At 41.8% G+C, this 25,990-nt stretch overlaps 1 protein-coding gene across 10 annotated transcripts in view; it reads left to right on the top strand.

Annotated features, from left to right (window-relative positions):
• Positions 1-14,840: 14,840 nt before the first annotated feature.
• NPTN (neuroplastin) overlaps positions 14,841-25,990 on the top strand; it is a 71,233-nt gene continuing 60,083 nt past the window's right edge. For 6 of the 10 annotated variants that reach the window (XR_004729606.3, XM_009005220.4, XM_009005219.4 and 3 more), the window contains exon 1: positions 14,841-14,960. Coding sequence is in view for 5 of the 10 variants with exons in the window: in XM_009005220.4 (XP_009003468.1) it covers positions 14,870-14,960 (91 nt within the window). In the remaining 5 variants the exon portion in view is untranslated. Of the gene's footprint in view, positions 14,961-19,594; positions 19,783-25,990 lie in introns of all 10 variants that reach the window. The other 4 variants (XM_054239415.2, XM_078333624.1, XM_078333623.1 and 1 more) reach the window with 2 other exon arrangements.

The following is a 25,990-nucleotide window of genomic DNA, read 5'->3' as shown; positions in this document are numbered from 1 at the left end:
GATGATGAAAAAGTTCTAAGATGAATAGTGCTGATGGTTGTACAACATTATGAGTGTGCAAAATGCCACTGAACTGTAAATCTAAAAGTGGATAAAATGGTCAATTTTGTTTATATATATATATATATTTACCACATTAAACCTTTTTTTTTTGAAAAACAGAGTAATCACAAATACTAAGAGTAAGAAAGGAGTTCTTATTCTTAGTATTCACAAATACTAAAGGAGTAATCACAAATAATATTCTTAGTATTCACAAATAATAAAGGAGTAATCACAAATACTAAGAAAATATGGCTGGGCATAGTGGCTCATGCCTGTAATCCCAGCACTTTGGGAGGCTGAGGTGGGCAGACCACTTGAGGTCAGGAGTTCGAGACCAGCCTGGCCAACATGGTGAAACCCTGTCTCTACTAAAGATATAAAAAACTAGCCAGGCGTGATGGCAAGCTTCTGTTAGTTGGGAAGCTAAGGTGGGAGAATGGCTTGAACCCGGGAGGCGGAGGTTGCCGTGAGCCAAGATTGTGCCATGGCACTCCAGCCTGGGTGACAGAGCAAGACTTCTAAAAGCAAACAAACAAAGAAAATGAAAATGAACTGAATACAGCAGTAGACCGTCACCAAACACAGACTTGCCAAGTTTTCTAGAAAATAGTAAGTGGAGAGAAGCCACTGATGATGAGAAGTAGAAGTGGGCCCACTGTCCAGAGTAAGTGAAGGAAGCTGAGGGGCTGGTACACCTGGCAGAGCCCAAGAGCTGGCAGGTGAGGAAAGAAGGGTTATGAGAGCAGAGATTAAGTGGAAGTGTTTCCATAACGACTTCCCAAGATGTCCTCCCCAGACTATGCTCTTTACCGTTTCTACTCATGTACAGCTCAGCCACATGGGACTAACCATAGAGAATACCTTTACCCCCAGTTCTAAAAGTCAACCCCTAGCCCAGTCTCACTATAGTAATAAACTTCATTCTCATGCCCGGAACAAACTTCATGAACAGACTTCATTCTTAGGCCTGGTCAGACTTTTCCTTCCGGGAGATACTAAATGGGAAAACAGACCTCGTTTCAGGCAGTACCCAGGAAACTCAAACCAGGTACCCAGAAAAATCAGCGTGCTTTCTCTTTCTTAAATATAAGAAAGCAAATAGATAAAATTGCACATACAAATAAAAGAAAAAGATCATGATAAAAAATATATTTTTAGGCCGGGCGCGGTGGCTCAAGCCTGTAATCCCAGCACTTTGGGAGGCCAAGGTGGGTGGATCACGAGGTCAACAGATCGAGACCATCCTGGTCAACATGGTGAAACCCTGTCTCTACTAAAAATTACAAAAAATTAGCTGGGCATGGTGGCGCGTGCCTGTAATCCCAGCTACTCAGGAGGCTGAGGCAGTAGGATCTCTTGAGCCCAGGAATTGGATACTACAGTGAGCTATGATTCTGCCACCCTGTTGCCAGCATGGTAACAGAGTGAGAGAGAGAGATTTTGTCTCTTAAAAAAAAAAAACAAAATCCAAAAACCTAGAAATCACAAAGATGATAGAGTTAGCAGATAAAGATTTTAAATCTATTTTAAATCTTATAAATATGCTCTGCTGGGTGCAGTGGCTCATGCCTGTAGTCCCAGCACTTTGGGAGCCCAAGGCAGGTGGATCATAATGTCAGGAGTTCGAGACCAGCCTGGCCAATATGGTGAAACCCCATCTCTAATAAAAATATAAAAGTTAGCTGGGTGTGGTGGTGCTCGCCTGTAGTCCCAGCTACTCGGGAGGCTGAGGCAGAAGAATCACTTGAACCCGGGAGGTGGAGGTTGCAGTGAGCTGAGATGGTGCCACTGCACCATGGGTGACAAAGTGAGACTCCATTTCAAAAATAAAATAAAATATGCTCAAGATGAAAAGGAAATTATAAAAATAATGAGGAGACAAAGAAAATATATTAAAAGACCCAAATGGAATTTCTGGAGATAAAAACACAATTATCTGAAATGAAATCTGTACAAGGTTGGATTGGGAGCAGATGGAACACTAGAAAAAAGGGATCAGTGAATGTGAAGGCATAGCAGTATTGACCCAAAATGAAGCAAACAGAGAAAAAAGAGAATGAAAAAAAGTGAACGGCTGTAAGCTCAGCCTTTTGGCAGGCTGAGGTGGGCAGATCGCTTGAGCTAGTAGTTTGAGACCAGCCTGGCAACATGGCAAAACCCATCTCTATAAAAAATACAAAAATGAGATGGGTGTGGTGGCACATGCCTATGGTCCCAGCTATTTGAGAGGCTGAGATGGGAGGATCGCTTGATCCCAGAAGATCAAGGCTGCAATGAACTGTGATCCACTGCACTCCAGCCTGGGCAAGAGTAAGACTCTGTCTCAAAAACAAAACAAAAACAAAAATAAGGTTGGGGACTCTATGGATGATAACAAGTGATCTAAAATACATGTAACAGGCCAGATGCGGTGGCTCGCACTCATAATCCCACACTTTGGGAGGTCAAAGCAGGTGGATCACCTGAGGTCAGGAGTTCGAGACCAGCCTGGACAACGTGGAGAAACCCCGTCTCTACTAAAAATACAAAAATTAGCCAGGCATGGTGGCAGGCACCTGTAATCCCAGCTACTTGGGAAACAGAGACAGGAGAATCGCTTGAACCCGGGAGATGGAGGTTGCAGTAAGGTGAGATCGTGCCACTGCCCTCCAGCCTGGAGTGAGACTTCATCTCAAAAATAAAATAAAATAAGTGTAACTAGAGTTGCAGAAAGGTAGAAGAATAGAAACTTATGAGACAAAATCGTGGCATAAGATTTTCCAAATTTGATGAAAGCTATAAACCTATAGGTCCGAGAAGCTCAATGAACTCCTAGTGGAAGAAACGAAGAAAACAACAAACATCAAGGCACGTTATAACCAAACTGCTGAAAAGCCAGTGATAACGAAAATAATAGAATGGCAGCCAGAAACAAGAGACATTGTGTTCAATGGAACAAAGGCAAGAATTATAGAATTCATCAGCAATTATGTCAAGCAAAAACTAATGCAATGACATCTTTAAAGAATTGGAAAAAGAATCTGTTAACTTGGAATTCTATACCTGACAAAAAATGCCTTTTCCCTCCCTCCCGTTCTCTCTCTCTCTCTCCCTCTCTCTCTCTCTCTCTCTCTCTCTCTTTTTCTTTCTTTCTCTTTGAGATGAGATGTCACCATGTTGCCCAGCCTGGTCTTGAGCTCCTGGGCCTCCTGCCTTGGCCTCCCAAAATGCTGGGTTTACAGGAGTGAGCCACTGTGCCTAGCCAAAATATGTTTCAAAAGAGCAGGTGAAATAAAGACTTTCTTAGACAAAAGTCTAAAGCATTCATCAGGCAGAAGGAAAATGATACCAGAAAGAAATTTGCATCCACACATGAGAATGAAAAGTATAGAAATGGTAAACGAGGCTGGGCACAGTGGCTCACGCCTGTAATCCCAACACTTTGGAAGACCAAGGCGGGTGGATCACCTGAGTTCAGGAGTTTGACACCAGCCTGGACAGCATGGCAAAACCCCGTCTCTACTAAAAATACAAAAAATTGCTGGGTGTGGTGACATGCACCTGTAATCCCAGCTACTCAGGAGACTGAGGCAGGAGAATTGCTTGAACCCAGAAGGCGGAAATTGCTGTGAGCCAAGATTGTGCCACTGCACTCCAGCCTGGACCACAGAGCGAGACTCCAGCTCAAAAAAAAAGAGAAATGATAAATGTGAGTATAAGGATACTATATATTTCTTCTTCCTCTTCCTCCCCTTTCTCTTTTTTTCCCCCTCCCCTTCCCCTTCCCTTTTTCCTTCTTTTTGAGACAGGGTCTCACTCCGTGTCCCAGGCTGGAGTGCAGTGGTGCAATCTCTGCTCACTGCAACCTCCGCCTCCTGGGCTCAAGCAAACCTCCTGCCTCAGCCCCCTAGAGTAGCTGGGAATACAGGCAAGAGCCACCATGCCCAGCTAATTTTTGTACTTTTTGTAGAAACGGGGTTTCACCATGTTGCCCAGCTGGTCTCAAACTCCTGAGCTCCAGTGATCCACCCACCTCGGCCTCCCAAAGTGCTGGGATTACAGACATGAGCCACCACACCTGGCACTAAGTATGTTTTCTTATTTCCAAATTTCTTTAAAATAATGTCATGGACTATTAAAAAATATTTTAAATTTTCCATTATTATTTCTTCGTGGATTATTTAGAAGTGTATTGTTCGATTTTCAACTATTTGAGGATTTTCAAGGTACCTTTTTCTCTTTGACTTTTAGTAGTATTCCTTTGCGGTCAGACAACATAGTTTGCATGATTTCACTACTTTTAATTTTTTTTTTTTTGATGGGGGCCTCACTATGCTGCCTAAGCTGGTCTCAAAACTCCTGAGCTCAAGGGATCCTCCTGCATAGCTGGGACTACAGGCACCACCCCATCGTGCCTGGGAATAGTTTTAAATTTATTGAGACTTATTTTATAATCTGGAACATAGGCTATCTTAGTGAATGTTCTGTGTTCTCTTGGAAAGAATGCGTGTGCTGCCATTATTAGGTATACAATGCTATTAGGCCCAGTTGATGGATTGTGTTGTGAGATCTCCCATATCCTTACAGATTTTCTGTCTACTTTTTCTCCCAGTCACTGAAAGAAAGGTGTTAAAATATCCAGCTGTAACTGAGGACTTGTCTATTTCGCCTTTCCGTTCTTGCCTCATGCATAATGAAGCTCTGTTATCATGTACACACCATTTTAGATTGTTACCTGCTCCTGGTGAATTGACCCCATTATCATTATGTAATATTGCCATTATTCCCTGATAATATTTCTTCTGAAATCCACTTTGATATTTGTCAGCTGATGAAAGAAACACCTCTCTGCATACCCTGTGAAGGAGCAGGTCTCAAAGTGTGGTCTCCAAACCAGTAGCATCAGCACCACATGGGAGCTTGTTAGAAATGCAGATTCTCAGGCCCCCAACCCAAACCCACTGAGTCCAAAACCGAGGAGATGGAGCCCAGAAGTCTGTCTTTTGACAAGCCTTTTTTTGTGATTCTGCTGAACACTCAAATTTGAAACGATAACAACAACACAACCACATTTCAGCACCTGTTCTTAACTTTGGCTGCATATGGGAATCACCTGGGAATCTTAAACATATACTGATGCCTGGGTCCCCCTCCAGGGATTCTGTGCACATTAAACTGCATGACTGTGCTATGCAAGCTAGGCCCCACCCCCAGATCAATTACATTTAAATCACTGAGGCTGGAACCTGGACATTGGTGTGTGTATCTATTTTGGCACCGGTGTTGTTTTCAAGCTCCCTAGTTGGTTCTAATGCGTGGCCAGGGCAGAGAATCACTTCATTATTGTAACACATGTGGCCTCCTTTTACTTGCTTCTCCCCCTGCGCTCAGGAGTGAGCTTTCTGGTGGACAACTGAGGCAGAAGAACGTGAGCAACCCTGGGGCCTGTGTCCTATAGAGAGCAGATGTGTGGTTCTGCTTCTCTCTGCTGTCCTAAGTTTTCCAGTGGTCGTGGGAGACTTGTGGTTTTCCTGCACTGCCAGCGTCTCTAAATAAGTCTGCCAAATTCAGGGGCAAAGTGTTAGCAAGCTCACTTGGCCAGCAGACTAAAGCATGTTCTCCAACCTTTTGACCTCCATATGCCTGAGTCTCAATTGTTTCCAAGTTCGAGAAGGATGTCATGTGTTAGCCCCTAAAACCCCAACCCCAACAGTGGGGAGAGCCTACCTCAGCTATTTAGTTGCCCTACCCCATTTGAGCATTGGCCATCATAGTAGAGATGGTACCCAAGATGCTTCCTGAAAGAACTATGAGCACCCCAAACTCCTAGGGCCAGGAGGTGAAACAACATTATACCAGCCTCAGCAGATCTTGAATGGAGAGCTTGCCCAAAGCGAGTGCTTACAAGACTCATTGTGCCCAAGGAGGGTCATTGCAAGAGATCATCTTCACCAAGAAGGTGACTCAGCCCCCTCAGCATATTTCCCCTGAGGTCCAAAGGACATGGGTTCAAATTCTGGCTCTACCTGCCAGCTGGGGACCTTGAACAAGGCATTCTCCCTTCTGAGGCCTTGTTATCTTGTTTATGAAATGAACAAGATTGGTTGTTGGGATAACCAAGTGAAATAATGGGATAATAAATGCTTTATTTTTCCATAATGGGAAATGCTTTGTAAGCTGTGAAAAGCTGTAACACGTAAGGCAATGTTATAATGAGCTCGTGTTCTAGATGGGGAGACTGAATGCAGAGAGGTATAAAGTTTGCCCATCATGCAAGGTTTGGTAAGGGTTTTCAATGGTATAGGGAGGAGCCTTATAGGTATCTGGAGGCAGAAGGAAGCATTGAGGGCTGGACATACAGCCTTGGCAATTGCTAGAGCGTCTCCTTGTGTGGAGGAAGAACTGGTCCTCCCTCGCCACTCATTGCATCGTTCGCTGTGCGTCATTCACTTTCTACCTGGAGACAACAGCCACCACACCAGGACATCAGGGGAGGGCTCCTGGCCATTTATGTTCTGACCCAAAGGACAAATGACCCGTCCCTTAATTCTCTGCAGCACAGCTGAGCCTGGAGGAACAGCTAAGCAAAATGTTACTAATAGAAGGAAATGATGATGGAGAGTAACATGTGATCAGGCTTATAGCTAGCACAGTTTATTCATTCTGCTTTAATATATGGTATTTACAGATAGATTTCTTTCATTGACACATAAAGAGGTTCTGGACTAGATTTTGTTAAAGGAAGCTGCAGGTTACCTCACAGGTGGTCAAATTCTTAAACCCTTAACATGGTCCTTAAGGTACTGCCTGGTATGACCCCAATGCCCCTCCTTCAGCCCCAGCCTCCTTTTGCCCCCCTTCTCCTTGCTGTATTAGCTCGAGGCATACTGGGCTTCTCTGCAGACCTTGACAATCTCCTTCCTGCTTCCAACCCTTTAAACCTGCCGAGAACAGACCTCCCCTGCCTATGCCTGCCCTGTCTTTGCCTGGCTAATTACTTTTTGTTTGTTTGTTTTTTATTTTTTAGTTTATTTTTGCCTCTAGATATAATTTTTTTGTTTATTATTTTTTAGTCTGGCTAACCCTTTTTTTTAGATGGAATCTTGTTCCGTCACCCAGGCTGGAGCACAGTAGTGTGATCTCAGCTCACTGCTACCTCCACCTCCTGGGTTCAAGCAATTCTCATACCTCAGCCTCCCAAGTAGCTGGGATTGCAGGTGTGCACCACCATGCCCAGCTAACTTTTGTATTTCTAGTAGAGATGGGGTTTCACCAAGTTGGCTAGACTGGTCTTGAACTCTTGACCTCGGGTGATCTGCCCATCTTGGCCTCCCAAAGTGCTGGGGTTACAGGCTTGAGCCACCATGCCTGGCAGCCTGGCTCTTAAGCATCCTACAGAGTACAGCTTTGCTGTCCCTTCCTCCAGGAGGCTTTCTTGACCATTCCTTCCATCTCAGACTTAGTTAGCTTTCCCCGTAACATACGTAACATACTCTCTTAGCATCCAATATGTCTACTCTTATCATGAACCAAAATTATGATTAAGTAAGAAAGGTTATTAACGTTGTTCAATGTTTGTGTTCCCCATCATCATTGTATACCATACCCTTGCACAGACTATGCACCCAACATTTGCGAAATGAATGAGGACTGAATGAGTGGTGAACAGACATGGTTGTCGAGAACAAGTGGAATTAGAGTTGGGCCTTGAGGCAGACCTGTACTCAAACATCATAGTGTACAATGGAAGGAACACTGGATTGAGAGGCAAGAGTCTGCGATTCTGAGTCTAGCTGTATGTGTTGTCTATTCATTCAGGAGATGTTCACTAAATGCTCACTGCATGCTGGGCACTGTAGTAGGTACTGGAGATACAGTGGTAAATGATACTGATGCCATTCGTCATGGTTCCCTCCTCCTGGAGGTCTAGAGAAGGATCCAGATGCAAGGCAAACAGCCACACAAATAAGTGTAAAATCCAAGCTGTGAGAAAAGCCATGAAGATATACACAGAACAATGAGCATATTTAAGAGTGAGGTTTAGGCCAGGCGTGGTGGCTCATGCCTGTAATTTCAGCACTTTGGGAGGCTGAGGCAGGCAGATCACCTGAGGTCAGGAGTTCAAGACCAGCCTGGTCAACATGGTGAAACCTCGTTTCTACTAAAAATGCATAAATTAGCCAGGTGTGGTGGTGCACACCTGTAATCCCAGCTACTCGGGAGGCTGAGGCAAGAGAATCACTTGAACCCAGGAGGTGGAGGTTGCAGTGAGTTGAGATCATGCCACTGCACTTCAGCCTGGGTGACTGAGGGAAACTCCATTAAAAAAAAAAAAAAAAAAAGAGGTTTAACTGAGTTGTGGAGCCCAGGAAGGGCTTTGACAATGACATGTTTTGTTTTCATTTTTAAATTGAGGCTTTGCTTCAATAAATTTTGACAAATGTACACCATCACCCAGATCAAGATATAGAACACTTTTATCACCCAAAACATCACCTGTGTCCCTTTCGGTCAATCCCCTCCTTGTCCCAGGAAACCACTGACACTGATCTAATTTGTGTCCATGTATATTAGTTTTGTCTATTCTAGAACTCTGTAGAACTATGCTGTATACATATACATAGTTGCTATATAGTTGCTACAAACATTCTTGTTTATATACATATGCGTGTATATAGCATTGTTCTTCAAAGTTCTAAAAAGGTGCTATTTCACGTGCACATATTTAATTCAACAAGTAAAGATGGGTTCAGTATTTGGGGCAAAGAGAACAAAATATGCAAAGATCCCCAGCTATAAAAAGATGAGATGAATACACGTGCGTGTGTGTGTGTGTGTGCACGTGTCTCACTTTCACCCATTATCATTCTTCTGAGATTCCTTCACGTTGTTACATGTGTCAATAGTTTATTTTTGCTGAGTAGCATTCGATCATAGACTAGTCCACAGTTTGTTTATCCATTCAACTGTTGATGAGCATTTGGGTTGTTTCTTGTTTTGGCTATTATGAATAAAGCTGCTATAAACATTCTTGTACAATTCATTTTGCAGACACATATTTCACTCCTCTTGGGCACAGAGATTCAGAAGAGGAACTGGTGGTCATAGATTAGATATGTATTTAACTTGATAGAAAACTGTCAGCAGTTCTTCAAAGTAGTTTTGCTGTTTATATCTGCATACTAGCAATGTATGAGCGTTCCAGTTTCTTCACATCCCTATCAATATTTGGTATTTTCAGGTTTTAAAAAATCGTTAATATTATTTTGAGACGGGATGTCATCCTGTCACCCAGACTAGAATGCAGTCGCACAGTCTTGGCTCACGGCAACCTCCGCCTCCTGTCTCAGCCTCCTGAGTAGTTGGGATTACAGGCACGTGCCACTGTGCCTGGCTAATTTCTGTATTTTGAGTAGAGACGGGGTTTAACATGTTGACCAGGCTGGTCTTGAACTCCTGACCTCAAGCAACCCACCCACCTCCACCTCCCAAAGTGTTGGGATTACAGGCGTGAGCCTTAAAAAATTTTTGAATTAAATATGTGCACGTGAAATGGTGCCTCACTCTGGTTTAAAATTTCGTATTAGGAGAGATGATTTGAAGCTGAGATATAAAAGATGAGAAGTAGACCAGGTGAAAAAAGATGGATTGTTCAGTATTTTGGGCAAAGAGAACAAAATATGCAAAGTCCCCCAAGGTGAGATGAAGCAGAGCCATCACAAAGAATGGAAAGGGAGTGTGGTGTCGGGTGAAACTGCTGGGGGAAGTGGTGGGAAGCATTGAGCCGTTCACCTTCAAGGAATCGTGGGGATCTGGTCAATGTTCCTACCAGCGGTGACCATGGTGAACTAAAAAGCAAATAAAAAGGAATGTCCTAGGCTGAGTAAAACACCAGGAATTTCATATTATCCTGGGAAGTAGTCAGGGAGGCTCATAAAGGCAAACATTGAATTTCTTGTTATCTCAGCAGAAAGGTACCCAGAATAGATTAAATCTGATTTATAGAAAGAAAAAAAATGAGACATGTGACTGCTGTAGTTGCAAACTCATGCTCAGCACATGTGAAAGAGTAAGGCTGCTGAGTAGTGTTGCATATCCTTTTGAAGTTTGAGATCATGAATTTAAAATGAAGTCATTCAGATGGTTTGTGTGATTTTCCTCTGGCAATACTCCGCTGCTCAGGTGCAGGCATGGTACCCTATGTGACTATAGGGTTCAGTCAGGTTGTGGTTTTTCTAGGAAAGTATGTTGAAAGTTGAGGTGGGCAAGGGAATGATTATAATGATGAATCATGGGCTCTAACCCGGACCAAGAAAGAAATGAAGAATAGATAAGGACGAATTGGTGGGATTAGCAGATGAGTGTTCTTGATGAGGCTGAAGAATTACCGCAGATAGGGCACTAGCACAAGGAACTGGAAGGCTAGGTGGTGATGAATGGACAGTGGAGTATTATATTTTCATATTTCAAAAATGAAGCCCTTTTTGGGTGATTAAAGTGTTGATGGTGTGACCTCGGAAGTGTTGGTTTAGTTGAGGAGAAAGTTGCTGGACTTGAGAAGGTAAAAGGATTGAGAGCTCAAGGTTCTGAATAGATCATGAACTCACCCATGGAGTTCAAGGATGGTGCCAGGCATTGGAAAGGGCAGGGAAAAGATGACATTGACTGGGAGGTCAGAAGATGACAACAATCCAGATGAGTGGGGTGGTAGATCTGAATAATAAGAGCTGTAGAGGAGCAGAGATCTTTGCAGGAGGGAGGAAAACCATTAGGAAGTTCAAGGTCAACTCTAGGAACAGTACAATCCTTTTGACAGACATCCTTCTGAGGGCTGAGTGAACCACGTCAAACCAATATCCACGAGAAGCCTTTTAGTTGGGAATGCTGTATTACAGGCCTTCCCACCAGGGGGCGCGATCAGCAGCGGAGAGCCTACCTCCAAGCAGTCCCTGGAGGCCAGGAAAGTGTCTGCGCTTGAGCTCTGAGGACCCCTAGGGCTCCTCTAAGGTATTGCAAAGAGCTCAGCCATCCTCTGGCACAGCCACATACACTTGCAGAAAGATGTTTTTTTGGTACAGTGTATGTAAATCTTGAACAAAGAAATCCAAATTCTTAAATTATTTTAAAGAAGTTACTGAATTAGGCCAGGCATGGTGGCTTACGCCTGTAATCCCAGCACTTTGGGAAGCCGAGGCGAGCAGATCACCTGGAGTCCGCAGTTTGCGACCAGCCTAGCCAACATGGCAAAACTCTAGCTCTAGTGAAAATACAAAAATTAGCCAGGCCTTGGGGCACTTGCTTGTAATCCCAGCTACTCAGGACACTGAGACAGGAGAATCTCTTGAACCCAGGAGGCGGAGGTTGCAGTGAGCTGAGACTGCACCACTGCACTCCAGCCTGGGCAACACAGTGAGATTCCATCTCACAAAAAAGTAAAAAAAACTTACGGAATTATTGGAAGGCCTAGTTATTATGTATTTGCTCAACAAAAAGTGACAAGTACAGCTTCTATCATGTGGAATTTGGTGGCATTTCTCCCTGGGTAAAAGGGTTTTTCAGGTTTTTAAGTGGTAACACCCATACCTAAAAATATTCTTCCCAAATCACTTTTTGTAAGCATGAGATAAGAAGAAGAATACAAACCTGGAGTCAGAATTGTAGTAGTATCATCAACATCAACATGAGTGTTTATTATGCACCAGAAACTGTTCTAAACATTGCACATAAATTCGCCCATTTATTCCTTCTATACTCTTGTAAGGTAGGTGCTATCATTAACACTATTTGACAGAAAATAAGGTCCAGAGAGAGGTGATACAGCTCCTGGATGACCGTGTTGGTGTTGTGGATTTGAATTTCATCTTTCCCTTAGCCAGAACAGTTTATGTTATGCCACAAGAACAAATACCCACCGAATCTCACACTTTAATTCAACAGAGGGTACCTGTTCTGTATGGGTCAGCAGGGGGGTTCAGCTTATTATGCTAACTCAGGGACTAATGCTGACCTAAGTTTGGTTTTGATATGTGCTTTCATTGTCATGATCAGTAATCACTACCAAGACAAAAGAGCGTGCAACAGAGGCTAAACTGGAAATGAAATGATTCTGCTTGAAAGCAATGGATGTCACTTCACACATTTCACTTACCAAAGCACGTCACATGCCGCTCCCAACTACAAGGGGGCAAGAAAATTGACTTTTTTTTTTTTTTTTTGAGATGGAGTCTTGCTTTGTTGTCAGGCTGGAGTGCAGTGGTACAATCTTAGGTCACTGCATCCGCCTCCTGGGTTCAAGCAATTCTCCTGCCTCAGACTACAGGTGCAGGCCACCATGCCCAGTTAATTTTTGTATATTTAGTAGAGACAGTGTTTCACCATGTTGGCCAGGATGGTTTCCATCTATTGACCTCGTGATCAGCCTGCCTCGGCTCCCAAAGTGCTGAGATTACAGGCGTGCACCACTGTGCTCAGCCACAGTAAATGCACTTCTTTTTTTTTTTTTTTAAATAAAGATGGGGTTTCACCCTGTTGGTCAGGCTGGTCTTGAACTCCCAACCTCAGTGATTCACCCACCTTGGCCTTCAAAGTGCTTGGATTACAGGCGTGAGCCACCATGCCCGGCCAGAAAATGCACTTCTACCATGAGCTTATTAACAAGCAAACCAGACCGTTTGGCATTAATGATTAATACAAACATTCTCAGACCCAGAGCTGTTCATGTCCTCCCTTGGCTTAGCTTCTCTATCCACAAAAAGAACATGATCGTTTTTTAAGAACCTCTTATTGTAAGGATCAAAGAGCCATATTTATTACAGCTATTATGAGGCAGAATAGCCCTGTAGCCCTCCTTGTAGGGCTGTCTGCAGAACGGCCTTTGTTCAGACGAAGGTAGATGCCAATCTTTCTGTCACTCACACCCTGAGGTTTTGAAGGATATAGTTTTTACTCCAATCAACAACATGCTATAGTGGTCCTGGGCCTTGCTAGAAGGTTCGGTCTGGAACCACCATGTTTAGCTCCTGTTGAAAGCCCCAGACCACTTGAGCTTGAGAGAGATCGTGAGGGTCTCCTTCTTCCAGGTCCTCCAAACCATCTCTTTAAATCAAGTCAGGCCACCAGGACTGCTTACTTGGCTCCTCCGAGTTTCCACAGACACTCCCAGGATGTCTGCTGTGAGTCAGGGATGAACTAAGCCATAGAAATTCCTCTGCCAACCACAAGCGCTGAGGGTAGTACAAAAAATAACCCTAAAAAGAGCATTTCCCAAACTTCTCTGCAAACAGTGGTAACCACATTGCCAGTCGCCCTACAGAGTGCTTTGCTAGGTCCTTTTCTATGGGCTCTTTGACCCTTCCCCACTCCTCTGCTAGACTAGGCAGTGCACTTCGTGAGAGTGGGGACTTTTTTTAAAAAAATAAAGATGGGGTTTCACCAAAAATAAAAAAATTAAAAATTAAAAAAAAGATGGGGGTTTCACCATGCTGGCCAGGCTGGTCTCGAACTCCTGACCTCAAGTGATCTGCCCATCTTGGCCTCCCAAAGTGCTGGGGTTATAGGCATGAGCCACCATGCCAGGCCTTTTTTTTTTTTTTCAAGAGACGGAGTCTCACTCTATCGCCCAGGCTGGAGTGCAGTGGCCTAATCTCGGCTCACAGCAACCTCCGCCTCCAAGGTTCTAGCAATTCTCCTGCCTCAGCCTCCCGAATAGCTGGGACTACAGGTGCCACTTCTGGCTAATTTTTTGTATTTTAGTAGAGATGGGGTTTCACCGTGTTGCCCAGGCTGGTCTCGAACTCCTGAGCTCAGGCAATTCACCCACCTCGGCCTCCCAAAATGCTAGGATTACAGCTGTGAGCCACCACAGCCGGCCGCGGGGAATGTCTTTTCATGTGTTTGACTATGTGCCTGGCACACAGCACGTTCTCAAATGTTGCCCGCATTAAGACGCTTCTCAGGAGTCTTCATGTAAATTCATACATGATGACTTCCTTGTAGAATTGTGTCTATGAACATGCAATCAGGCCAATTGAACTTCAGGTCCTCACAGTCTATGAAGCCAAAAAAAGGCCCAGACGGGGGGCGGGGGGGGAGTAGGCAGAGGCGGAAAAGGACATTTGAGGCAGAGGGAACAGATGTCCAGGCAGGAAAGCACAAGGTAACGGGGCACTGGGGGCGCACCACTTTTCCTGGAAGGGAAAAACGGCAGATGAGAGAGGGAGGTTGGAACCAGTTACCAGTAAAGAGGTCTATGGTCAAAGTCCAGAAGGAAGAAACAGCAGGACAGGGGACAATGAGAGGAAGGAGGAAAGGAGGGCACGATGTATGAAGCTCTACAGCCAAGAGCGCTAATGAAAGGCAGGATGGGTGGAGGAAATGTACTGTGTTCCCAAAGCTTCCTCTTACTGATGGGTGCACCCGGGCCACAGAGGAGTAAACCGAACCTGGCTTCTCGGTGCCTCACCGCCCAGAGAGGAGGCGGAGTCCCACCTAGTCCCGTCACGTGGCCAGAGGCGCCCTCGGCACGTGACCTACCTCGCGCTAGGCCAATCAGCCTCTGCAGGGGCGGGGCCGCCGAGTCCGCGGGGCGGGGGCCTCCGTCGGGCCCGCCTCTTCTCGCGAGCCTTGCGGCGGTCGCTCTGCAGCCGCCCACGACCTGGAGCGAAGGTCTCGCGAGGCTTGGGCGCTGCGGCGGCAGGAGGAGGACGGGGAAGGACGGAGCCGAGCCGCGGCTGCCTCCCTCGCTCACTCCCTCGCGCACTCGCCCGCCCCCTCCCTCCCTCCCCTCCCTTCCCCAGCCCCGGCTCTGGCCCTGGCCCATTCGCTGTTGGGTCTTCCGCTAGGGAGGATGTCGGGCTCGTCGCTGCCCAGCGCCCTGGCCCTCTCGCTGTTGCTGGTCTCTGGCTCCCTCTTCCCAGGGCCAGGCGCCGCTCAGAACGGTAAGCGGGGCGCCGGGGGCGGGCCGGGCGGGGGCAGAAGGGTGCCCGGGCCAGAGGGGGCCCGGCTCTGGCCCGAGGAGACGCTGGAACTCGGGGAACGGGGCCGAGTGGGCGTCCGAGGGGCTGCGGGTCCGAGAGGAGGAGGTGCCTGGCGCGGGTGTGAGGACCGGAGGCGCCCGTCCGAGCGGCGGGGGCGTCCGGGGTGAGCCCGAGGTGTTGCCGACTCGGAGGCTCCACGTCCTGGGGCTCGTCGCGCCGGGTCGGCGAGGGGACACGGAGGAAGCCGACGTGAGGAGCTGGAGTAGCGGGGGCGGATGAGGAGGGGGCGCAGCTCTTAGGGAGGATGGCACAAGACCGGCGTTTGTGTTCCGGGCGACGGGGATGGTGGAGTCGGTCAGGTCCCCCGGGAGCTGGGGTCGTCCAGGATTCCGCTGAGGCCCCGTAGGACTGGTGACATCCTTAAAAATAAGGGAGACATTGGGGGGAAGGGAGTCCTGAGGAACGCTGATGGTGAGCTGAGTACTAGAGCCCAAAGGAGGGGGTAAAGAATCAGGGAACCTTGAATCTGGGGATAGAGGGAAGGTGGGTGGGAAGATAAGGGAGTGGGTTGACTGCAGTAGGGGACCTGGAGAGAGAAGCAGCAGTGTCTCTAAATGAGCTGGGGGAAGAGGGCTGGGTTTGCTAAAGAGGGTGGAGTGCTGGGCATTCGAGGGTAGTGGTTGGGAGAGCAAAAAGGAGTTTCTAAATAAGGAGAGGAAAATGAGCAGAGGATGGAGGGAAGGGGTTGGAACCGAGGTAGGGGAATATTTATTAGAGAAGTAAGGAGGTCTGGGTATAGAGATGGGGGTGGGGGAAGACAAAAAATCAGGGAAGGGAGTAAAATGCAGGCAGTCGGGGGTGTAATGTTGGTTTGCAGCGTGGAGGATAAATTAGGGAAGGGAGGAGTTGGGAAGTGGCAAATGCTGTATGATATTGGTTGGGCCTTTGGGAGGACAGGGACACAGAGCTGCAACTAACTGCAGTGGTGGGATTGAGGGCAGTGACTGGCGACAGGGAAATGGGGAAGTGGATTTTTGAGATGTAAAAGTTTCAAGAGAGAAGAGACGTTACTTATGAGAAACATGAAGTGGCCCCTGGGAGGTGGTACAGTAGAAACGAGAGAATTACTGGGTTTGGGATTGAAGCTCCTTTGAGAAGATGAAGAAATGGTGGGGAAGCATGGGCACAGGGACCTACACAGAACAGATTCTGATTGAAGGCATGTGTTAAAAATCAGCTGCTGAATTGGTCTTTAAGAAGTGAGACTAGGAATGTGAACCTGTTTCTACTCTTGTGGAAACAGCCACTGAGAGATTAAAGAATATTTTTTCTATGAAGGAATTTATGGGAAGTCAGTACTGAAGAGTGAACTATAAATTATGTTTTTTGCTAATCTTTCAGTGTTTATTGTTATGCTGGAATAATTTAAGATTACTCTTGTTAGAGGGGCTGCAATTTAATTTTTAAAAATCAGTGATAGATCCAGTGGAGTTTGAGAAACTGGGTTTAAGATGCTGAATATTAGAGGGCAGATATGTGTGTTTGTAGTACCAAATTTCATGCTTCATGGCCTTGGATATCACTGCAAGGGCCAGGAAGGAAACATTTTTTTCTGTCTCTAGCACTGAATATGCTAAGTGTATTGGGTATTTTTCCTGTTTTCCTTCAAGCATGAGTCCACAGTGGAAGGGAGGGTAGAGCGAGTCTTATTTGTCTTATCAGTTTTTCAACTGTGTCAACAACATGACTTAAAGGAGCCTAATGCTAATTTTAGCTGTTCAGTTTATGGTAATAGCATAGTTTCATTTTGCACAATAGGTGAGAGATTCTTGATCTTAACATGTTTAATCTCTGCTGGCATAAGCTTTTTTCCTATGATTTATAATACGGCAAAATTGTAGTTTCTTAGCAACTAAAGCAAGGTTTCTGGATAGGCCTGTAAAGACTCATCTGTCTGCTCTCAGTGATACGTGTTCTAAATACAGCATAGAGCGGCCTTTCCCTAGAAATGAGCTTGAATTCAGTCACGTGACATGACTGATGAAATGAAGCTGAGCTGCTGGTTGACCCAAATGAATGTAAATTTAATTCAAGGAAGAAATGGCTATTTTTGAGTTTGAGTTCATATAGTTAAGGATGCCATTTTATAGCTTTCTGTAGTATGTCCTATAATATTCAGGCTTTCAGTTGGTAATAAATAGCCCTGCAATTACCTGACTTCATGTCATGGAGTTTGTGTTTTCTTACAGTGCTTTCAGAAAGGGATACCACGTCTGATGTTGAAATGTTGGATTTTCTATTTAAATTATTGGAGAAAAAAGAAACAAGTGTCTCTGAATTGGGAATGTGGTAGTTTAGATTGAATATAAATGTTTTCAAAAGGCGTTTGTTTCATTATTCCTCAAATGAAGAATTTGGCCCGTATGAGTCTCAAGGTCTCTTAACAACTTCTGACCCATTGCTGTGGGCATTTGGGGCTTTCATTTAGATAGATTTTGTTGCTCATCCAAATATTTAAACTTGTAAGACCAGTTCCAAGTAAAGTCCTTATTTATTGACTTCTGTATGTATCATCAAAATGGTAGTTTAAGGAAGGAACTTGTTCTAAAAAGTAACTTTGTAAGACATTCAAAACAGTTGAGTGAGTGCGAACAAAGCAGTGTAATGTAATCAAGAGTACAGGCTTTGAATAGTGACAGACCTGGGTTTGAGTTCCAGCTCTCAATAGCTGAGTGACCTTGAGTAATGCAAACTTCAGTTTCATCATCTGTAAAATGGGGATTACAATAATGTCCATTCCCTAGGGATAATGTGAGGATTAAATGAGTTAATGGACGCTTAGATTTCAGCCTGGCATATTGTGAGTCTCAGTACACGTTAGCTACTACTATTATCCTTTGAAGAGTAGCATTATTCATTTTTTCCCTCATATATTGAAAACTTGATTGTTAATGCTGCTGTCATGGTAAATAGGCCATTTGAAGGCCCCACATAGAGATTTGTGCTTTTGCTTATGTAACTTTCTCAGAGAAGTGACCAGCTGCACTGTGCCTGCCATTGCAAATTCTGGTGAGGAAGTTCATATTTTCGTTTGAGTTTCTTTTTTCGTTTGTTCATATTTTCATTAGAGAGACTTTATGGCTTTTTTCTTTTTTCTTTTTTTTCAGTGAACCAAATCTTTCAAATGGGCCAGGTATCACTTTCTCATAGAATATTATTGTTGTGAATAAGAGAAATAGAGTGTGGTACCTGGCACACAGTGGGAGTGTTATACATGTTAGCTGAATTAATGAATGTGGAGTGGTGTATAAAAACGTAATGTATTCATATTGGAAAATATGACACCACATAATTAACACTGTTCAATGGAGGAAAATAAGGCATCTAATGAATCTTATTTTTAACTATCTAAATTTTAGAAACCATTTTGCTTGGGTGATACTAGATAGTTGTAAACATTGTGCTTTGTAATAATGCCAGTATTTGCATTAGATGATTCATGGATCTTTTTCTTTTCTGTCAAGGGCTGTTTGCTTCAGTGGTTTGGCAATTTTCTCTCCCTGAGAACGTTTTTAGAGGTGTATTTGCTAATTGATTGTGTGTTTCCTCTTTGAGTGAACTGAAATGAGCAACAGAAGACAAATCTTGTCTATGGCAGCTGTGGCACAAATGACATGCCAAATGTCAAGCAATAAATTTTGAGATAATCCAAGTAAGATTTGACCAGAAGAAATAGTTTGCCTTGAAATAAAGCCCTTCCTAAGGAGATCACAGGCTTTCAGTCTCTCGGGCTACTGGCTAAAATGTCACTACTGATATAATGGGGCACCCAGGCATGAGAAATTGGTTGGGTCTGGGAGGAAAGGCCATGTTACTACATTAGGACCCATTCCCTGGGTTTGTTTTACAAGGTTACTGGATCCAAATTAGAAAGAGATACAGATGGGTTTTTGTGTTGCCAGACACAATAGAGCTTAACCTGTTATATACCAAGATTTAAAACAACAGAAGGAAATAAAAACCCTTAAGTGAGATTGAAATTCATTACAGGTCTGACTTCACATGAGTTAATACAGATTCTTACAAGAAATTAGACTATTTTGAGGGAATCCTTTTGTTTTTTCTTATTAATACAGATTTGATGTGAAACATTTTCTCTTGTAGAATATCCCTTTAGACATTAATAAAAATATTATCTTACTTTAAACTTTAAAATAAAGTTTAAATAAAAATAATTGCTTAAATTTAAGAAAATTATTTAATTGGGCCTTGAAAGATGACCAAAGTGCTCTGTCAGTTTGGACATTGTTTTTCATTTAATTAGTCTGAGGTGCTTGTTAAAAGTAAGATGTTTTGTATGTAAACTCTGAAACTTTGCTGGATCTATGTAAAGGTTTTTTTTTTTTTTTTTTTTACGATTTGGGAAGGGATAAAGTGCTAATATGTATTGAAGTATGTAGAAAAACAGTGATTGACCATCTTGCACACAAGAAATGTTCAACAAAAGTTTGAATAAAATTATGCAAATAAGTTTTGGAAAAAGTGAATTTTATGAAAATTGTTCTGATGTATTCTATTCAATTTATTGTTTGCAGTGAGAGCACAATCTGGACAGGATCAGAAGTAGAGAATGAAGTTGTAAGAGAAAGGGAAAGACAGAAGAAAGGCTGCAGTAGTACGAGGAGAAAAGCAGGATGCAAGAATGAGGAATGAATCTTCGTTTGAGGAGCATCCGGAAAAATAGAATCTGTCAGAAAGAGTAAATAGACCAGGGACCTCTAAAGTAAATTCACACATCAAAGTTTAAATAATGGTGGAGAATCACCTCCTGTGAACAATTGGCTTAACTTTCAGTGTGCCTCTTTAAACAAAACATTATCATTTTAAACAAAGTTTTAAAATGCCATTGATAATATGGAATTTAATTTTAAGCACCTTAGATAATGCGTTTTGTAAGCTTGTTTTTGAGATTTTTATGGATTTTTTTTTCAAAATTCCTAATTTTAGTTGGTAAGGATTAGCTTTGGGAAGACAGGAAACCCCTACAGTAAAACTAATTGGTTATAAATGGTTATATATTTTAGGCTCATATACATAATGAAACTTCATACTGAATTTAAAAGTGATCTTGTGTAAAAACATTCTAGTGATATTGATGTCTAAATTTAAAAGAGTGAATACACAAGTAAAATGTATTGCTTTTTAAGGATCTATTCAGTTTAGGAAGGAGAGTCAAAATTTGTATTTAATTTCAATTTATTATATTGTCTGAAACTGAAAGTAGACTTAACTTTGGTTTGCTTTTGTATATATACAAAGACAAACATTTATCAATTGAGCCTTATTAATTTGAGGTTATTTTTACTTGATTGCTCAGAACTTTTAATTTGTCTATCTGTATAGAAATGGGGTTTTCTAAATATTTACATAATTTCTACATATGTAAATTTACTTGCACAGAGTAAGTTAGGGGAGACATTTAATATTCCTCAGATATCTGCTGGTTTTTTGTTTTGTTTCTTGTTTTTCAAATAAATAAACTGAGTGTTATCTGTGCATTAATACAGAATGTGGTCAGCTTGGTGGAAACATCTTGTATTGAGTTTCTTGTACTAAAAAGTACCAATTGATATTCTCTTGCATTTCTGAAACAATTATGGAATGTTTTAAGACTAGCCTTTTTACCAAATAATCTTAACTGCTGGAGTTTTATGATATGCTTTATGATATTTTCCAGATATATGTCAATTTGTGTTTTTTGTTTTTGTTTTTGTTTTTGAAACAGTCTTGCTCTGTTGCCCAGGCTGGAGTGCAGTGGCGTGATCTCGGCTCACTGCAGCTTTCTCTGGTTCAAACAATTCTCCCTGCCTCAGCCTCCTGAGTAGCTGGGATTACAGGCGCCCACCACCACACCTGGCTAATTTTTGTATTGTTAGTAGAGATGGGGTTTTGCCTGTTGGCCAGGCTGGTCTCGAACTCCTGACCTTAGGTGGTCTGCCCACCTTGGCCTCCCAAAGTGCTGGGATTACAGGTGTGAGCCACTGTTCCTGGCTGAAATATGTCAGTTTGGATATGCTTCTCTTGCCTTCTTAAAAATCATTGGTATACCCAGGTATTACTTCAAATTCACTAGACAATGAAATATAAATGAGATGGTATGAAATCACTCTGAAAGTATTGGGGTTGTATATATTATATAAGTTTCTATAATTAAAAAACATTAAGTCCCAAAACGTACCAACAGTTTTAATCATATCTAAATGGATACATACTACACGTGATTAAATATAAAATACTTGATGAAATGTCACATCCTTTCCTGATGGAATAGTCATAAGGCATGGTATTTCATGTGCAGGAAGATACAGGAAAACAAACAAGAGTGTGTTTGCATATATAAATGGTTATGCCTTTGAGATTCTTTTCTACCTGATGATAGTATTTGGAAACCATTGGACTAGTTGATCTGAATTTCCTTTCAGTTCTAAACATTATTAATTCTCTTGCCCTTACAGCTTAGGTAAGGTAGGTAAAAGGCTCAGAGATGATAACACTTTCTGTTTAAAAGTTTTTAGAAACTTACTTTTGGATATAATGAAGATTGGCTTGGAGGCATGCACTGTTTCGAAATCTAACTGCCTAGTCTAACTCTACTTCAGACAGCCCTTGCAGTTCTTGTTTCAAGGGAGGCAGAACAGTGTCTGTTATACAGAGATCTCATATTAAACTTGCTGGGAAAATTGCCAGTGTGAATAAAGAAGTGAACATTCTTGCCAGTTAGATAGGTATTTTGTGATCTTTCTGGTGGTTGAAAGTGGTTGACTAATGAAGAGACAATGAAACATGCTTAACTATTTGTATTTTTATATTATTTTTTGAGAAAAAGTTTGTTTTTTATATATGAGTTAGTTTCTGCTGTCTCTTATGCATTTTTTAAGACCTGGGAATTGTCCTTTATTGTTGAAGATGACAACCCCAAGTGTTACCTGAATTAAATCCAAGCAAGTTCCTAGATTGTTACTCCTTAGAAACATTGTGTTTAAAGGTCTCAATTTGTAAACATTCATTGTACTACTTTTGCTATCTGTTAGATAGGTTCATTTCCTTGCCTTTTTTTTTTTTTAAATTTTTAGAATTTCAAACATGTATAAAAATAGATCAAATAATGTAACAAACCCCTGTGTATTCATCATCTAGTTTCGGCTGCACCCTTCTACTTACTAATTTTTAAATAACCTAAAAATCACATTGCAAAGTAGAATTTTCTAGGACCTGAAATGCAGTCAGTAGGGGTTAGTTTATGTTAGTAAAATAGAATATTTGTCTCACATGTAATCATGTTGAAATTACTTTAAAAATAAGCTCTTTAGAAAAAGGCTTTCAAACTTTTTTATCTGTGACCCAGATAGAGTAGTAGCTTGTGACTAATAGAAATTTGTAACAAAATTAGACAAACATGTAACGTTTTGTATTCTTAATCTGTGTGAAGGTAGTTAAGAGAACCATAGAGACCTTCTGAATAGAATTCACAATTCATTCATGGGTCATGAAACTCAGTTTGAAAAACAGCATTTTCAGGTATGGGTTTTTGTTTATTTTTTGTACCATATTAGTCTGGAATAATTATGATTTTTGTTAATAAGGATTTTCACTAGGCATTTATCAGTAACATCAGCACATACTGTTACTGGTCATTATGAGTAAAGAAAATGTAGCATTTTTTATTTATACATTAGCTGTTATATATATTGATTTTTTTTCTATTAGAACGTTAGAAACGGGGAAGCCACAGTAATTTGAATATCATAATCAAGACAACTTTTCCAGCATATTTAGTTGACCTTTCTTTTAAATTAGAGCTTGTGTTTCTTATTCCTGAGCCTTTTGAGTTTAGTACAGCATTGGGAGTACTAACATTTATTCTAAGCCGAATGCTTGACTCGGCTGCTGTAGTCTGAGGCACATTTCTGGTGAGTACAGATTGACTTAAATACTGGCTGAGAGAGGAGATCCAGAACCATCAGTGAAGAATCAATCTGCCGTTTACATTTAAGATCCTAGAGTAGGGGGATTACTTCTTAGTTTTTAGACACTGCTTCCTGGAGGGGGAATAAAAAGGCAACAAGATGTCTGCCTTTGTTGGCAACTATCTGTGAAATACTTCTAAATTCATAGAGTGAAGGAATGTGTTAAATTTAACTTGAGGTTTTTTGGTTATATGAGTTTAGCAGGTTTGGGAACCATTGTGGAACAAATGGAAAAAAATAGCACAGCAGCTCCAGCATTGAAATTATATTCATTAATGCTGAATCTCAAATCATGCATCAAGGGAGATGAAATAAATGGCCTTAATGCAAACCAGGAAACTGCTACCTGGAAAAGAGCAAGTATAAAGAGGTTTCAAATAGCTTGCAGTGAACTGTCATTGAATTACCCTTACACAAATCACACAGTGATCACGTATCAAAAGTGTGGTGCTACCTATCGGTGTTACTGTTTTCTTACTAGGATTAAACTCCAAATAAGAATACTTTCTAATCACATTTTGGAAAAGATATAGAATCTATGTTGATGGTAGCTTAAGATTTAGGAGAAAAGCTGAAGGAGCTAAACTTAGGAAAAGGGAGCGCTAGGGGGTTGTGATTATCTATTAATACTTTCAAGGTAGCAGTGTAAATGAAGTAAGGGAATTAGGCAGTCTCCAAAGATGGATGGGCTATATCAAAGAGCAGTGGCCTAGAGCACAGGGAAGAAAAGCATAGGTTTAGTATTAAGATGATTTAATGAAACTAACAGAAGAATAGAGTTACTTGCGCTCATTGTCAGAACCACTGTAAGTAGGACAAAGAGCTGGTTGAGAGGGCACTCAAAACCAGAAGTGATCTCTTTCTGTTATATTTAGTACTGTGCTTGTTTAGGAGCTCAATGAGAGAAAAATCTTTATGGAAATGAATATGAAATGAAATGGGCTTTTCAAAAGTGTGTTTTTCTATTGTTTGTTTTTAAACAGGAGTTTGCTCTGTTGCATAGGCGGTAGTACGATTGATCATAGCTCACCGCAGCCCCAACCTTCCGGGCTCAGGTGATCCTCCTGCCTCAGCTTTCCAAGTAGCTGGGACCACAGGCACGTACCATCATGCTTGGCTAATTTTTAAATTTTTTGTGGAGATGAGGTCTCCCTATGTTGCCCAGGCTGGTCTCAAACTCCTGGGCTAAGGTGATCCTCCTGCCTCTGCCTCCCAAAGTGTTGGGATTACAGGCGTGAGCCACAGCCCCTGTCAGCCAGTGTTTAAAGATCAGAAATTAGTGTTTCTGGCTCTAAACTTCAGTGATTATGAATCCAAGAAAAATGGTAGATTAACTTTGGAATCCATTAAGGTAGCTTTTACGACTTGCCTGTGATATTTAAAACAGAATTTCGTCTACTGTAACCTTCAAAAGCAACTTCTTTTTGTTATCAAAAAGCTAAACTATGAAATTCTTCCAATATGTGTTTAATACAAAGAAGGCTAAATAATAAAGGGTCCATTAGACTTTAGATGCAACCTAGTAAAAGTATAACCTTTGGCCATTAGAAATTAAGCTGTTTCTATTATATGGTAAATATGTGCTATTAAGAACCTGGAAAAGGACACTTTGATCTTAACTCCTAAGACTTAATTAGTTAAAATTCTGCTGTGATAGATGCCACAGTCTGTTCTTTAGAAGTGTGAGCTGGTGCTGTAACACCTTGGTAGAGATGGGAGCTCGCTTTAATTAGTTTGAAGAGTGTAGGGTTCTCAGATAAAATATAGGATACCCAATTGTATTTGATTTTCAGATAAACAGTGAAGAATTTTTATTTACTAAATATGGCAACCCTAGAAGAATGTATCTTTGCTATTTTGGCCTTCCATTTAGAACTTAAAAGACAAAGAAAGAACCTTGTAATTTGGTGAGGTTTTTGTGTATTAAAAGAAATGTTTCTAAAGTAGATTTAATATGGACAAAATCATGTTGCATTGCAAATTTTGTGTGAGAAAATACAGTTAGAGTAGCATTGTTTTATTTTGATAACCTCACATTTCTGTGTTTTCTTCAGCTACCTTATATCTGACAGTAATTTTTTTCATTTATTCTCTGAAATTTAAAGCCATTTTCAGAAAGAAGGTGGGCTGAGGGCCTCAGTCTTTTTTTAAACAATTCTCCCTCTTGTCTCCTTACCTAAAACATTTAAAAATTTAGGGCATTATTGCCTAACGGGTATAAGATAAGGATATTTCTGGGGCTCCTGGTTTAAGGATTGTCCTTTTTTATATTTTTGCCTGGGGGCTTGGAATGTATTTGTATTCTTGGTTTGGAAAAAGAAAAAGGTATATATCAACAAAGATGTGATTGGTCACACCCCTTCTTTTCTAATGGGTTCAAAATAATTTTCACTTTCTGAATTGTAACCACCTGATTTATAGAGTCAAAACGTGGATGTTAACAATGCAGACAGACTAGGGATGTGATTACTTTGTAGCTAAATTTCAGTACCAAGAAAATAATGGTTTGATGAATTTTTAGTAATGGCGTGTCCCTGTTTATCAGTAATTCATTATAAGAACTCTATCTTTTGTCCTTTTGGTATGGCCAGTGCAAGGAGTGGTACCTATAAGAAAAATTGAACAATGGATTAGGTTCCAGGGAGAATGATATTAAGGAACATGAAACAGAACCCTAGTTATACTTACTGATATTTATTTGAAATATATTTAAGGTAATTTTAAGAAATATTAAAAGTAACGTAGTTTTTATGAAAGTGGGAAATTACCATTGTAAATATAAAATGTGAATAAGAACTGTACTGAAAAGGTCATCTTGGTGGGCAATGAAGTTGAGTAGGAAGAACAGTGGATTTGGTAGTAGCCCTGAGATACTGTCTCTTTGCATTTTAGTACTCTGGTTTCGATTTTAAAAATTAGCATAATACCTAACCCCTAGAGTTTTATGGGATTAAATGATAATGT

The sequence above is a fragment of the Callithrix jacchus genome, chromosome 8 (assembly GCF_049354715.1).
Source record: "Callithrix jacchus isolate 240 chromosome 8, calJac240_pri, whole genome shotgun sequence".
NCBI lineage: Eukaryota > Metazoa > Chordata > Mammalia > Primates > Cebidae > Callithrix > Callithrix jacchus.
This window is presented reverse-complemented; position numbering and strand designations above follow the sequence as displayed.